This window comes from Nomascus leucogenys, chromosome 9 (assembly GCF_006542625.1).
Source record: "Nomascus leucogenys isolate Asia chromosome 9, Asia_NLE_v1, whole genome shotgun sequence".
In the NCBI taxonomy this organism is placed as follows: domain Eukaryota; kingdom Metazoa; phylum Chordata; class Mammalia; order Primates; family Hylobatidae; genus Nomascus; species Nomascus leucogenys.
In genome coordinates, this window is record NC_044389.1 from 103,082,060 (window position 1) to 103,098,449 (window position 16,390).

Below are 16,390 nucleotides of genomic sequence, written 5' to 3' on the forward strand. Positions count from 1 at the left end.
TCTTGTCCACTTTTTTGTGTTTAACAAAAGTGTAAAACTGGAAAGCAAAGAAAAAAAGACTATTTTCAGTAAACATGTAGTTTTGTTTTGTCTTTATTGATAGAATGTAATGGGCCTTTGGGATCTTAAGTACTACTTACGTTACCTTGTTATTCAGATGCTGAACTTAAGCAGTGAAATAATAGAAACTAAAGGATGTTATTAAGGGGTTTAACTATATTAAGTCAACATTTAGCTTATTCATCATATTGGTTTCCTGAAGATGTCAGAATTTTTCAGTGTAAGACAAATATCAAAGGTAATAGATCCAGTTTAAAAGGTAAATCCACTGTATGTATTATATTGATACCATCATTTTCAGGATCTACATAAGAGGATTGTGATACATAATTAGTAATCTCAGGGTTTTTTCCCCCATATCTAAAATGTAGACAATACTTGTTTCTCTTTTAGTTCATCAATTTCTCTTAGCAAAATAAATTAGGTTGGGCATTTAATGTTCTATTTACCATGGTTTAGCTTTGTTTCTGTTTTAGTCATTTCCGGTAAGACTATAAAAGGGGCAGAAAAATACTGATATATTCACTACTTGCTAGCGAGATTAACCAAAGGTTTATATTCAATTCCTTGAAATGTTACTTTCCTTTTAAGATAGCTTATCATGGTTCATGCATTTGATACTACACTTGATCTTGGCCAAAAGGCCGAGTGATGGTTCATGCATTTGAATATTAAAGGACAGTTTGACATTTCGGTAGCATAATGTGGATGAATACAGACATTTTTGAGCATTATCACTCACCAGGTACGTAAACATACTGTGGTAAGTACTGCCTAGAAATGCAAAGGAATTTTAGAATTCAGAGCTGATATTCGTTGACCAAGTCTTTTATGCCTTTTATATGTATTCATGTGCTTCTAATGAACCTGTAAGGTTGGTGTAAGGTAACAAGCTTAGACTGTTAAGATAATGTCAACATGCCAAGATGACCCAGTGAACTTTTTAAAGTATTTAATCTTCAGCTTCAGGCAGACTTAAAAAACTAGTTTATACTACTTAAACATTTAAGCCCTGGAACTCTTCTCCAAGATGAATGTGGCTGACTGCTGAGTGTCTTCTGTGACATATGTTGGCATTTTGAAACTTCATGTTTTGGCTGGATACAGTAGCTCACACCTGTAATCCCAGCACTTTGGGAGGCCGAGGCAGGTGGATCACCAGAGGTCAGGAGTTCAAGACCAGTTTGACCAATATGGTGAAACCCTGTCTCTACTAAAAATACAAAAATTAGCCAGGTGTGGCACGCACCTGTAATCTTAGCTACTTGGGAGGCTGAGGCAGGAAAATCACTTGAACCCTGGAGGCTGAGGTTGCAGTGAGCTGAGATAGGGCCACTGCACTCCACCCTGAGTGACAGAGTGAGACTCCATCTCGAAAAATATAAAAACTTCACGTTTCCTCTTGTAATTTATGATTCTTGAAGTAAAAACCAAGTAGCTGCTACAATTAACCCTGCTCATGTTTACACTCTTTTGGAGAGACATCAGAGCATAGCAGTTAAGATCACGGTCTCTGAAGCCAAACTGCCTGTGTTTGAATTCTGCCTGTGCCTCATAGCTATGTGAACTAACCTCTGTGCCTTTGTCTCCTCATTTGTACATGGGGATTAGAAATGTATCTACCTCAAAGGGTGGTTGTGAAAATGAAAGGAGTTCATATATAGTCTGTAAAAAAACTTGAGTATGATCAGAGTAAGCACCAAATATAATTTCTGGCAATCACTATCAGTTTCTTGATCACATCTGTTGTAGTTGTCTTAGCCCAATTCATTCAGCCAGCATTTATAATGCCAGACTCATATATAAAACGTAACAGTATGTAATATTAATGTGATTATAAAATACCAGGAATATATTCAGAGGAATGTTTACAGGCATTTTTTGAACCACCACTTTGGATCACAAGGTACACTGTTAAAACTAAGTTTTAGTTAACAGTGAATATATACAAATGTTATAGTTATGTGTATACTAACTCTGAGTCTTGTTGCCCTAGTTAGTCTGGTGGATTCAATACTTTTTGATCTGATTGCCATGCAGCATCATGATAACGCATATCACGTGTTAGTTTAACTGATCTGCAAATTGTTTTAAGTGGTGTCTCTGCTTTTGCTTCCATAATCTATGAAATGTCAGAATAACGAAGTGTTCCTGAATATCTGTTAAAACTTGTTAAAAATCCTCATACATAACACAAAAGCCTAACACATTGATGGACTTCAAGAATGTTGAATGACTCACAGAATAACACATATACTTTAGTTTTTTTATTTTTCTTGAGACGGGGTCTTGCTTTGTTGCCCAGGCTGGGCACAGTCAGCTCACTGCAGTTTCAACCTCCTGGGCGCAGTCCATCCTGCCACCTAAGCCTTCCAAATAGGACTACAGGTGCACACCACCATGCCTGGCTAACATTTTGTAGAGACAGGGTCTCCCTGTGTGTTGCCCAGGCTGGACTCAAAACCCTGAGCTCAAGCGAGCCTCTCAAAGTACTGGGATTGCAGGCATGAGTTACTGTGCCTGGCCACCATTTAATTCTTGAGCATTTTCTTTTATATTCTAATTGTCCACTTCTAATGTTGCCACCATATTCACATCAAGGTTAAGTGATTTAACATCTTTGGGGATAAATAAGGTGATTCTGTCTATAGCCATCAGTTTACCATAAGTTGTCAATTTTTATGATCAAAGATATGATCTATCATGCTGAATGTTCATGTGTACTTCAGGAGATACATTCTGCTATTTTGGGGTGGTGTGTTCTATAAATGTCAATTTAATCCAGTTGGCTTATGATTTTCAGTTCTATATTCTTACTGATTAATGTATATATACTAGTTCTGTTACCAAGGAGGGATGTTAATCCCTAGCTGTAATTATGCATTAGTTTGTCTCTTTTCAGCTGTTTTAGCTTCATAAATTTTTGGAGATGTTAGGTGCATATACATTTAGGATTATTTTGTCTTCTTGGTGAACTAGACCTTTTATCATTAGGAAACTGTCCCTATAACCACTCCATCTTTAATTTACATGGTCTTTTTTCCATCCTTTTAACCTATCACTTGAATTGACTTTCTTTATAGACGGCAGATCATTGGGTTATGTTGTTTTCCCCCATGTCTCTTGTCATTGATGTGCTTAGACCATTTACATTTAATGTAATCATTGATAAGTATGGGTTTAGTTCTACCTTTTTTTTTTCTGAGACAGAGTTTTGCTGTTGTTGCCCAGGCTGGAGTGCAATGACACAATCTCAGCTCACTGCAACCAACACTTCCCAGGTTCAAGTGATTCTCCTGCCTTGGCCTCCTGAATAGCTGGGATTGCAGGCATGAGCCACCGTGCCTGGCCTTTTTCTTTTTTAAACAGGGTCTTGCTCTGTCACCCAGACTGGAGGTGCAGTGGCACAGTCATGGCTCACTGCAGCCTCAATCTCCTGGGCTCAAGCGATCCTCTCACCTCAGCCTCCAGAGTAGCCCACCAACATACCTGGCTTTTTTTTTTTTTTTTTTTTTGTAAGTAGAGACACATTTCACTGTGTTGGCCAGGCTGGTGTTGAACTCCTGGGCTCAAGTGATTGCCCACCTCAAAGTGCTGGGATTACAGGTGTGAGCCACCACACCCAACCAGGTTATTTGAACATTTTTAAGTACTGTGTTTGTTTTCTCTATTGTAGTATTGACTGTCATCTCTGTGCAGGTTTTTTAGTGGTTGCTCTAGGTTGAAGCTCTTTGAATTCTTAGGTATCTAAGAGTGAGCATTTTCTTTTTTTGACTGCTATACTTTCACCAGTTGCCAGCTTCTCATATAAATATTGTAAATGCTCTCGTTTAGGTAACTCAGCTTCTGGAGTTGAGGGAACTTCAAAATCAGAAGAGCTCTGGGAATCTGCATTTGTGCTAAGATTTAGCAAACTTTTTTCCTTGGGTATACGTGTCTCACTGCTTAGAGTAGTTGGTTCTCCAGTACTAGGAACTATTGTCACATCTTGATCTCTGCTTTTCAAATCAGAGTAAGTATCCTTTGGGCAAATTACATTTTGTTCCATGACAGAGGTAGGAATATTCTCTTTGATTGTTGGTCTGTAGTCAACTTTGTCCAAGGAAGTAATATCCCCACTGTTTCTCTCTTGGGAAGATAACAAAACAGTATCAGATTGGCTGTCCCAGCCTTGACTTCCTTGTTCTGTTATGTGTGTTGACTGGGAAGAATTCTGGGAGGAGATGTGAGTTGATTCTCCATCAGAGTCACTGAAAAGCTTTGGTGACTGAGATCCCCCTGCCTCTATGGAGGAAGGGAAGTTTTCCAAACTCTCATCTGTGATTTCATCATTTCTTTTAAAGAATACTTCCCACTGGGGTACATCCCCATCAGCCTTTTGCAGTTGAAGTACAGAGCCCATATCTCCTTGCAGTGAAGCTGGGATTCCTACTTCTTCTTCACTTTCACTGTTGGATTCTTCACAATCTACAAAGTTTGTGAAACGAGAGCTCTGCATACTGTCCACTCTGCAGCATCCTGGAGTTTGTCTCAGTTTTTCAGGCTGCTTTTCTGATACTGCAGTCATTGAAAATACCTCAGGGTGAAAAGTTTCCAGGTATGGAACTTTGTGCCTTAAAGGTATTGGCAGAGGATCATCAAAGAGATAGTCATCTTCCTCCTCTGTGGGACAAACAAAACAGGTTTATAGGAAACAAGGCAAAGGGAGCCAAGTTGTAGCATTTACCTATACTTTTAATTCTTGGAATTGCAAGGAATAGGGAGGCCACTCTTCTTCAAAGGGAAAAGATAGTCTTGGGATATGTTGAACAATTTAACTACCATCCTTCAACTTTTTATAATAAATGCCAGACTATCAGTGGAGAATATAGAGCAGTCACTCTGCTCTATATATAAGCCTGGCTGATCATTACAATCATATGCAAAACTTTAAAAAAAAAAAAAAAAACAGGTTTCTGTATCTCATTCCAGACCTACTGAATCCCTGAAGAAGATAGAACCAAATAATTTGATTTTTGTTGTAAGTTCTACAGCTGATTTCTGTTCATCAGCCAGGTTTGCAAAGCCTGTGTGCTCTGCAAATAGTAGATGCTCAGTGGGTTGGCTTAGGAAAATTAAATTGCTTTTTTTTAAGGTTTTTCTTCTATGAGCATCTTATTGACATGTTTTATGCACAAGGTTGCAACAGGTTAAATCAACTTTAAAGCAAAGTACTGAATAATCAACGTGTCAAGAACTTAAAATTCAAAATTAAGCATGCTGTGTCAACAAATGTTCTTAAAATGAAAAAAGCCTTACGTGGAAAAACAAATATTTTCCCGTCTTCTAACAGTAACCTAGGAAGGAAGTTAAATGCACCCGAGACTGCTGTGTATGGCAACTTCTTGTTCTACTGCTGAATCTGGTGGTATAATAATCCACTTAAATGATGTGGCTAAACACTGCATTTTTAAGACACTAATATAAAGGACCATAGAGACCATTATCCAGCTCCCACGTTCCCAATGTGAAACTAGGCCCAGAGAAAAGGGTGTGCCAATACACAGGACCCAACCTCATTCTTAAGGTCCAGTGTTATGACTTGTAACTGATCTTAGGGCTTCAGGTCACTAAGATATCTAACAACTATATTTGGAATCATCCTAGACTGCAGAATGTAGATTTTAAGCCAAAGATTATATATATGTTTTAGTTCCCTCGCTACTATGCCAAAGTTGTTTTTTGAGTTTTACACACCGTTCAGCCTCTACCTCTCAGGCTCAGGAGATCCACCCCCATGCCCAGCTAATTTTTTTTAGACAGTGTTTCCCCTTGTTGCCCAGGTTGGTCTTGAACTTCTGCACTCAGGCAATCCACCCACCTCGGCCTCCCAAAGTGCTGGAATTAGAGGCATGAGCCACTTTGCCTAGCCCAAAGTTACCTTTTTTATGAAATACTTTTGTATGATCTCTAAGTTGAACAGTTCTGCGTTCCAAATCAGTGACTATGCTTGATCCCAAAAGACATTTATCAAAAAGGAGTGTGGATTGGGTAGATGCATAAAAGGCACAAAAGATTAAAGGAAGAAAGGATTTTTGCTTCCAGGTAAGATGGAGTAACAGGGACTACATTTAACCTCCCACTTGAAATAACTAAAAATCAGAAACTACCTCTCAAGAAAATGGACATGGGGCAATTAAGGACAATGACATGTGAGAAATAAGACAGATGAGTCCTATGATTGCCTGACTCACTGCTTCATAACAGATTCCAGTCAGGGAGGGAACATCTGGATAGAGCCCATGGACATCCCTGAGTTGAGGTGGAAATGGAACGTTGAAGAAATCAACGTACCTGGAGTTTACAGAGCTGAAGACCAGAGAGGAGAGTGCTGCACAGAAACTCTGAAAAGCTGCAGAGGCATCCCCACCACGTGTTCAGTGCACTAAGCAGCATGTGCTTGTAAGGAAACTACCTGAAGTCAGGCAAGAATCACTCAAACGCCGGGTGCAGTGGCTCACGCTTGTAATCCCAGCACTTTGGGAGGCCGAGGCAGGTGGATCACAAGGTCAGGAGATCAAGACCACGGTGAAACCCCGTCTCCACTAAAAATACAAAAAATTAGCTGGGCGTGGTGGTGGGCGCCTGTAGTCCCAGCTACTCGGAGAGGCTGAGGCAGGAGAATGGCGTGAACCCGGGAGGCGGAGCTTGCAGTGAGCCGAGATCGTGCCACTGCACTCCAGCCTGGGTGACAGAGCAAGACTCCGTCTCAAAAAAAAAAAAAAAAAAAAAATCAAACAAAAGGAAAAAAAGTGCCCAGAACTCACCGTGCCAGGAACAGTGCCTTGTCCTGGTCCCAACAGCCAGAGTGGAAAACGTCATGATCCATGGGCATTTGTAAAAGAACCAAGAAGAGCCTTGCCTCAGTAGTGGGGAAAATTAGCCGTACACTAAATGCTACTCTGGTCCTGCGTAACAAAGGTAAAAGACACGAAAAGATCAAACTATAAACATGCTAACCACATGCCAGAACAAAGCTCAAGAATGTTTTTAGAAATCCAAAATTATGCAGGACCTAAAAAAAATTCAGAATGTATGGCATTCAAAAACAAATTATCAGAAATTCAAGAAGCAGGAAACTACAATCAAAACTGACCGTGAAATTATGTAACATGGGAGTCAATTTTCATGATCTTGGATCAAACAATAGTTTCTTAGGTATGACACCAAAGCATAAGCAATAAAAGAAAAGTAGACAAATTTGACTTAAAACATTTACACTTCAAGACACCATCAAGGTAAAAAGATAAGTCTGAGAAAATATTTCCTAATTAGATAAAGGACTGATACCAGACTTTAACTCTTAAAACTCAGTACGAAGGTCAATAATCCAGTTGAAATGGGGGCAAAAGATTGGAATAGACATTTCAACGAAGAAGTTACATAAATGGCCAATAAGCACATGAAAAAAACCTCAACATTAGTCATTAGGGAAATGCAAATGAAAACTGCAGGGTACCACCATACACTAGGATGGCTATACTAAAAAAGAAGCCTTAGCTAGTATGTGAAGGAAGTAGAATCTTTACATATTGCTGGAGAGAATGTAAAATGTATTCAGTTTGGGAATGTTTGGCAGTTCCTTGAAGTGTTAAAACAGATTGACCATATGTTATGAACTGAACTGTATTAGGTATAAGTAATCGAGATGATTTCAAGTATATGGGAGGATATGTGTAGGTTATATGCAAATATAACACCATTTAATATGACTTGAGCATCTGTGGATTTTGGTACTCTTGGGGGGATCCTGGAACCAATCCCCCTAAGATACTAAGGGATGACTGCATTATAAGCCACCAAAATAAGAAATCAATGAGTTACACAGCCAGTAAGCCAACAAGAGATTAAACAGAATCAATCAGTAATTACTTGACGTGAAAGAAGGCCAAAAAAGAGTAAAGAACAAATGGAACAAATAGCAAGAGTATAAACTTAAACGTGACCATATCAACGGGTACCATAAAACTAAATGGACTAAGCACTGCAATTAAAGGCCAGAAAATACCAGACTGGCCATAAAAACAAGATCCAACAACATACTGCTTACAAGAAACCCACTTTAAATATAAAGACAAGTTAAAAATACAGAGATGGAAAAAGATACATCAAGCCAATGCTAATGAGAAGAAATTCAAATGGCTCTGGTAAAGTAGACTGTAGAACTAAGAATGTTACCAGGGGATAGACTCATTTCCTAAAGATAAAGGTATCCCTCAAGAGGATATAAGAATCTTAAACTTGTGTATACCTATTAATAGTGCCTCAAATAGATGAAGCAAATGCCAATAGAACTAATCATGGCAAAATAGGCAAGTCCACAATTACAACTGGAGATTTCAACACCCCTCTCTGGCAATAATTGACAGAACAAGAATGTAGAAGACCTGAACAACACTGTCAACTAACTTAACCTAATTGACATTTATAGAACACTTGATCCAATAACAGTAGTACATATATTTCTTTAAAGTACACATTAAACATTTACCAGGTTTAATGTGTAAATTGGTCCACAATTGATGGTCTGTAAATATTCTGGACCATAAATCTCAAAAGTACAAGGCCAGGCGTGGTGGCTCACACCTGTAATCCCAACATTTTGGGAGGCAGGTGGATCACCTGAGGTCAGGAGTTTGAGACCAGCCTGGCCAACATGGCAAAACCCTGTGGCTACTAAAAATACAAAACATTAGCCAGGTATGGTGGCGCGAGCCTGTAATTCCAGCTACTTCAGATGCTGACACAGGAGAATCACTTGAACCTGGGAGGCAGAGGTTGCAATGAGCCAAGATCGTGCCACTGCACTCCAGCCTGGGTGACAGAGTGAGAATCCATCTCATTTAAAAAAAAAAAAAGTCAGCCGGGCGCGGTGGCTCACGCTTGTAATCCCAGCACTTTGGGAGGCCGAGGCGGGCGGATCACGAGATCAGGAGATCGAGACCACGGTGAAACCCCGTCTCTACTAAAAATACAAAAAATTAGCCAGGCTTGGTGGCAGGCGCCTGTAGTCCCAGCTACTCGGAGAGGCTGAGGCAGGACAATGGCGTGAACCTAGGAGGCGCAGCTTGCAGCCAGCCGAGATCGCACCACTGCACTCCAGCCTGGGTGAGAGCGTGAGACTCCGTCTCCAAAAAGAAAAAAAAAAAAAAAAAAGTCATACAAAATATGTTCTCTGACCACAGTAACATTAGATAACAGAATGATCTCTGGGAAGTCCTCCAAAATTCAGAAACTAGTAACAAATTTCTAAACCCATGTGTCAAAGAAAAAAAGTCAAAGGAAAAATTAAAAAATGTTTTGAATGACAAAACGACAAATTTGTGGGATGCTGCTAAAGAGGGAAAATTATAGCACTAAATGCCTACATTAGAAAATAAGGTCTCAAATCAACAACCTCAGCTTCCATATTAAGAAACTTAAAAATGATTACAAGCGTGAGCCACCACTTTGGGAGGCCGAGGCGGGCGGATCACAAGGTCAGGAGATCGAGACCACAGTGAAACCCCGTCTCTACTAAAAATACAAAAAAATTAGCCGGGCGTGGTGGCGGGCGCCTGTAGTCTCAGCTACTCGGAGAGGCTGAGGCAGGAGAATGGCGTGAACCCGGGAGGCAGAGCTTGCAGTGAGATTGTGCCACTGCACCCCAGCCTGGGCGACAGAGCGAGACTCCGCCTCAAAAAAAAAAAAATGAAGAGCAAATAAAATTCCAAGTAAGCAGATAAAATAAAGATCAGAGTAGAATTCAATGAAATAGAAAACTACCCCGTGCCAAAAAAAAAAAAAAAGAGAGAGAAAAGGAAAATAAAACCAAAAACTTCTTATTTGAGAAGATCAATAAAACTGGTAAACCTCTAGCTAGACTAATCAAGAAAAAAATGAGAGAAGACATAAACTACTAATATCAGGAGCAAGAGGATTAATATCAGTAGTCTACAGATAGTAAAATAATAAATATTAAAAACAAGTTTATGCCAAAAAATTCAACATGGATAAGACAAAATCTTGGAAAGATTCAAGTTACCAAAGTTTACTCAAGAAAAAAAAATAACCTGAATAGTCCTATGCCTATTAAAGAAATCACATTTGTAGTTAAAAAAAAAAAAACCTTCCCACAAAGAAAGCTTCTGTCCCACCCAGATGGCTTCACTGGTAAATTCTACCAGTCATTTAAGAAAGATACAATGCCCGTCCTTGCAAAATTTTTCCAGAGACTGAGAATAAACACCTCACAACAATGAGGCCAGCAGTATCCTGATAACGAAACCACACAATTACGAGGAAAAGACAAAACTGCAGACCAATATCCCTTCTGAATGTAAATGAGAAAATTCTTACCATAATACTTAAAAAGGACAATATGTCATGACTGAGTGGGATTAGAGAAATGCAAGTTTGGTTTAACACTCAAAAATTAGTGTATGTCACCATATTAACAGAGTATAAAGAAGAACAATATGATCATCTCAGTAAATACAGAGAAAGTGTTAGACAAAACCCATTATCCATTGTTGATATCTCTCCACCTACCAAGAACAGAAGGGAAGTAATTCTGCCTAACACAAAGCCTGTACTTATCATTATACTTAATGGTGAAAGAATGAGCTTAATGGTGAGATAATGAATGCTTTCTCCTTAAGATTGGGAACAAGGCAGTGACACCCGCTCTTGCCACTTGTTTCACATTGTAGTGGTACTCTAGACAAGAAAGGAAAACATCCTGGCTGAAAAGGAAGAAGCAAAACTGTCTATATGCCCAAAAAATGATAATCTTATGTAGAAACTGCAATGGAATCTACAAGAAAAGGCACTAGAACTGATACATGAGATTAGCAAGGTTGCAGGATACAAGAACAAAATACAAAAATCAATTGCACAGGTTGCATTGCATATCCCTAATCCAAAAGTCTGACATCTGAACTACAAAGGAAATCCTTATTGCAGCATTTTAGATTTTCTGATTAAAGAGGTTCAACCATTAAATGCAAATGCAAATGTTCCAAAATTCAAAAAAGTCCAAAATCCAAAACACTTCTGGTCCCAAGCATTTTGAATAAGGGACACTCAGCCTATATTTCTATATACTAACAACAATCAATCAGGAATTAAAACTTAAAAAATAATACCATGTGCAACAGTATCCCCCAAAATGAATACTTAGGGATTGATTTACACAGACTTACACTGGAAATCATAAGACACTACTGAGAAAAATTAGAGAAGACTAAAATAAACTGAGAGGCATACCATGTTCATGGATCTGAAAATTTAATATTGTTAAGATGCCAATTCTTCCCAAATTGATCAACAGATTTAAAACAATCCTCATCAAAACCTCAAGAGAGGACATTTTTGTACAAATTGGCATATGATTCTAAAATTCATATGGAAATGCAGAGGACCTAGGATAACCACAACAACTTTGAAAATGAACAAAGCTAGAGAACTTAAAACACCTGACTTCAAGATTTACAAAGCTACAATCATCGAGATAGGTGATATTGGTGTCAGGATAGAGATTATGGAACATAACAGAGAATCCAGAAATAAACTTCCACGTATCTTGTAAATTGACTCTCAACAAAAGTGCTAAAGCAATTCAGTGAATAAAGATAGCGTTTCCAACAAATGGCTTAAGAACATTTGTATATACACACACACACACACACACACACACACACACACACACAAAATTACCTGGGGTCTACATTTGAACCATTTTTTTAAAAACAAAAATCAGAGATCTAAATGTACAACCTAAAATTACGACAACTTCTAGCAGAAAACAAGAGAAAATATGCCTTTGGGTCAAAGATTTCTTAGATATGATACAAAAAAAAAGTAAACATTGATAAATTCACTTAATCAAAATTTAAAATTTCTGCTCTTCAAAACACTCTGCTAAAAAGACTGAAAAGATTACCTACAGAGTAGAAGAAAATCTTTGTATACACCTGATATATTTAAAAAAACAAAACAAAAAAAACTTATATCCAGAAACTTAGGAAAACTTAGTAATATGGTGGGTGCAGTGGCTCATGCATGTAATTCCAGCACATTAGGAGGCCAAGGCAGGCAGATTGCTTGAGCTCAGGAGTCTGAGACCAGCTTGGGCAACATGGTGAAACTCCATCTCTACAAAAAATATAAAAATTAGCCAGGCATGGTGGCATTTGCCTGTACTACTTGGGAGGCTGAAGTGGGAGGATCGCTTGAGCTTGGGAGGTTGAGGTTGCAGTGAGCTGTGATCGTACCACTGTACTCCAGCCTGGGTGACAGCAAGACTCTTGTCTCAAAACAAAACCCAACCATTTAAAAATGAGTAAAGATTTGAATAGACACTTCATCAATGAAGATACATGGATGGCAAATACGCACATTAAAAGATGCACAACCTTGCTAGTCAATAGAAATTAAAACCACAAAGAGCTATCACTGCACACCTATTAGGATGTTTAAAATTAAAAAGTCTAACCATACCAAGTATTGGCAACGATGTGGAGCAACCAAACTCTCATACACTTCTCCTGGGAACACAAAATGGTCAAACCACTTTGGAAAACATTTTGGCAGTTTCTTAAAGATACAGCTACCATATGACCTATTCTTAGGTGTGAAAGCCTATGTCCATACAAAAGTTTGTACGTGAATGTTCCTAGCAGCTTTCTTTATAATAAGAAAGACACTGGAAGCAACCCAAAAGTACATCAACAGGCGAATGGATCAGCAACTTGTAGTATATCCCTGAGGCGGACTACTCTTTATCAATAAGAGAGTGAACTATTGATACATGCAACAACATGAATGAATCTCTGATGCACTGAGTAAAATAACCCAGACATACTATATGATTCTATTTATATGAAATTCTAGAACATGCAAACTATAGTGACAGAAGGCAGATCAGTGGCTGCCTTGGCATGGGTGAGAACAGGAGGGAATTACAAAGGGGCATAAGAAAACTTGAAGGTGATAATTTCAGTATCTTAATTGTAGTCATAGTTTCTCAAGTATATGAATATGCAAAAAATTTGTCAAATTGTACACCTTAAATGTGCAGTTCATATCAATTATACCTCAGGAAAGCTATTTAAAAAAAAAAAAAAAAAAACCTGAGTAAATTTGTAAGGATTACAGGATGCATTACATAATAGAGTTAACATTTGAAATTAATGGAACTGTTTTTCTAAAACCTTTCAATTATTGAAACAAAAACAAATGTGCTTTTTTTCGGGCACCAGTAATAGGCTTACTATATCAGTCTTGGAATTGTCATCTAAATGTTTTAAAATTAGATTCTCCATGAGCAGAAATGCAGAAGCAGAGATGAGAGAGACAGGCCTAGATTAGAATCCCAGGCCCATCACTTACTTCTTGCTAGTCCTTAGGGACTTAAGTCTCTAAACTTCAGTTTCCTCATCATTATAATTGGGATGGTACCCCCTGTAAGTTTGTTTAGAGGCTTAGCTATAACATATGTAAAGGAACTAGCACAATACCTGCCATTAATAGGTGTTCAAAAAATAGTATCATCATTATCTCGTGTGTTTTGGTCAAGTATTTACTGCACGGCAGAGTAACTGACTTTCCACCAAAGGAATGAGAATCAAGAATCCTAACCACGAAATAGGGCTGCTGGAAAGCCCCAGAGCTTTGCTCAGAATCTAACGTTCTGATTTCTACTGCAGAGCTTACCTCTGTCCTTCACTAGAAAAATCAAAGTAGCAATGAAAGAAGGTACAAAGTATAGAGAAAAATCCTTCTGTTTAAACACTACTGATCAATTTAATCAGAAATGATGAGAAAAGTCTCTATTATCAGCATTTACTAGTATCTTAAGAAAACGTTCAAGGATAACAAACCAGCCTCTCTATGTCCTAAGAAAATGTTCAAGGATAACAAACCAGCCTCTATGGCCTCTACTGATCTTAGGGCATATTTCCAGAAAGCTGAGAACACCATACACGATGGCACCGTTTTCACCACTTGTAACCCAGAGAAGGAGAGCAGACTCCTGATTTTACAGGCTGAAGACAGGAAGGCAAAGTACTTCCTGAGACCATGTGTCAAGTCTGACCTGTGGTGGGTCCCAGGTCCACTCTGCCCAAGGCCACTTCCCCCAGACCCAAGCTCCCTGGAAAGCAGTGTTTGCGGGGAGCCCACCCTTCTGAACCCAGGACCATTTTTCTTACCTGAGTCTTGGTGGACTGTTCTAGCTCTCTTCAGTTTTCCCAGTGGTTTATACTTTGGCTCCGTACTTTGGGAAGACCGGCATAAAGGCTTTAAGCTGAAATGAATCAGAATATTTGATTTTTCCTTTTGGGGAAGTTGTTAGAAGGTAGACATCATTGAGAGTGTTACAAATTTTTTTGTTTTTGTTTTTTAATTTCTTGGATCCCTGTGTTTTTAACAAAATCTTGACCCTAAGGGAAATCACACAACTACTCTGGAGGATTGAAAAGCAGTTCTAAACTGATTTCATAGTTAAAAATCACTTTGACATAATAAAGTGGCAAATATAAGCAATTAAATGCAACCTGGTAGATGTTTATCTTACTGTTACATCAGTAGACTAAGGCAAAACTTAGATCTTTGCTCTTGCAGTGCAAAAAAGCAGGTCCCTATCCTGAAAACCTATTAATACAGTGACATCCTCTGGCATTCGGGATACAGTGTAACTAGCTGCTTCTCCTTCCCTGTTGAGTAGGGTTTACTTATATCTCACAGGAATCTCCACAAATTTATCTTGTCATTCTAGGTCCTTAGGCTGAAAGCTAAGACAAAGTGGAGATAAAATACAAAAGGCAGAGAAATAAGATTTGAAGACGTCCTACCCCTTTCGAAGGCCTCACTGCCAACTGCCTCCTCCTGGCAGATTCCGGGAAGCCTTTAGGATGATCTACAACATACCATTTGAACAGGGCCATGAAGTGCCCAACCTGAAACTTTTTTACAGCCACCCCCATTTTACATCCTCGCCCCTGTTCCCACAGCTGTTCTCTGGATCCATCCCCTTCAACCTTTCCAGGAGTTCTGATCCATTTCTGTTTCTCTTTACATCATTTCAGCTATTCTCCTGGGATAACTTTTCAAAGTAAGGTCATTTTCCCCCACCTACCTACAACAGAATTGTCTGCTAGAAATGAAGGATGGGGGCCAGGTGCGGTGGCTCATGCCTGGAATCCCAGCACTTTGGGAGGCCAAAGCAGGTGGATCATTTGAGGTCAGGAATTCAAGACCAGCCTGGCCAACATGGTGAGACCCCATCTCTACTAAAAATACAAAAATTAGCCAGGTGTGGTCGTGGGCGCCTATAATCCCAACTACTCACAAGGCTTGAGGCAGGAGAATCACTTGAACCCGAGAAGTGGAGTTTGCAGTGAGCCGAGGTTGCACCACTGCACTCCAGCCTGGGTGACAGAGCCAGACTCTGTCTCCAAAAAAAAAAAAAAAGCAGGATGAGGAATGAATATGCATTTTAACAAGCACCTCAGCCGGGCGCAGTGGCTCACGTCTGTAATCCCAGCACTTTGGGAGGCCGAGGCGGGTGGGTCACGAGGTCAGGAGATCAAGACCATCCTGGCTAACATGGTGAAACCCCGTCTCTACTAAAAATACAAAAAATTAGCCGGGCATGGTGGTGGGCGCCTGTAGTCCCAGCTACTCGGGAGGCTGAGGCAGGAGAATCGTGTGAACTTGGGATGGGGAGCTTGCAGTGAGCTGAGATCTTGCCACTGCACTCCAACCTGGGTGACAGAGCGAGACTCCATCTCAAAAAAAGAAAAAAAAAACAAGCACCTCAAGTGATTCCTAAACACGTCCAAGTTTATGTATATTCAGGTTGAGTTCTACAGGCATATTTAAGTCTCAGCTATTTTAAGATCAAGCCTCCTGATTCTGTTGCCTCCTGTTGCCATCTTGTCTCTAACTTTCCCTTCACTGTCAAACTTTTTATATAGTCTGTCCTCAGTATTTTCCATTTCCTCTCTTTTTACCCATTTCTCAACTGAAATCTGGCTTGTAACTCACAAGTCTACTGAATTGCTCTCACTGAGCACACACAATTGACCTAATTACCAAGGAAATGGGACACCTGGTAGTCCCCATATTATTTGACTTCTCAAGACACTCCATGGGCACCCTCTGCTTACGCTTCCCTTTGCTCTTATCCCACTGTCTGGGCCACTCTCTCCATCTTGGCCCAGCTCCTCCTCCTTTACTTCTCCCTTGAATGTGCTGCCCAGGGTTCTGGCCTCAGCTCTATGATCCCTCCTCCCACTCCTGGTGACTT

The 16,390-nt window shown here is 39.5% G+C and overlaps 1 protein-coding gene across 2 annotated transcripts in view; it reads right to left on the bottom strand.

The window, feature by feature from the left end:
* Positions 1–16,390, bottom strand: part of DCLRE1C (DNA cross-link repair 1C) — a 55,397-nt gene that overhangs the window by 5,331 nt on the left and 33,676 nt on the right. Inside the window, exons 13-14 of one of the 2 annotated variants that reach the window (XM_030818404.1) lie at positions 14,292–14,386; positions 4,097–4,722 (exon numbers count right to left, since the gene is read on the bottom strand). In XM_030818404.1, the coding sequence (XP_030674264.1) occupies positions 4,097–4,722; positions 14,292–14,386 (721 nt within the window). 2 annotated transcript variants of the gene reach the window in all.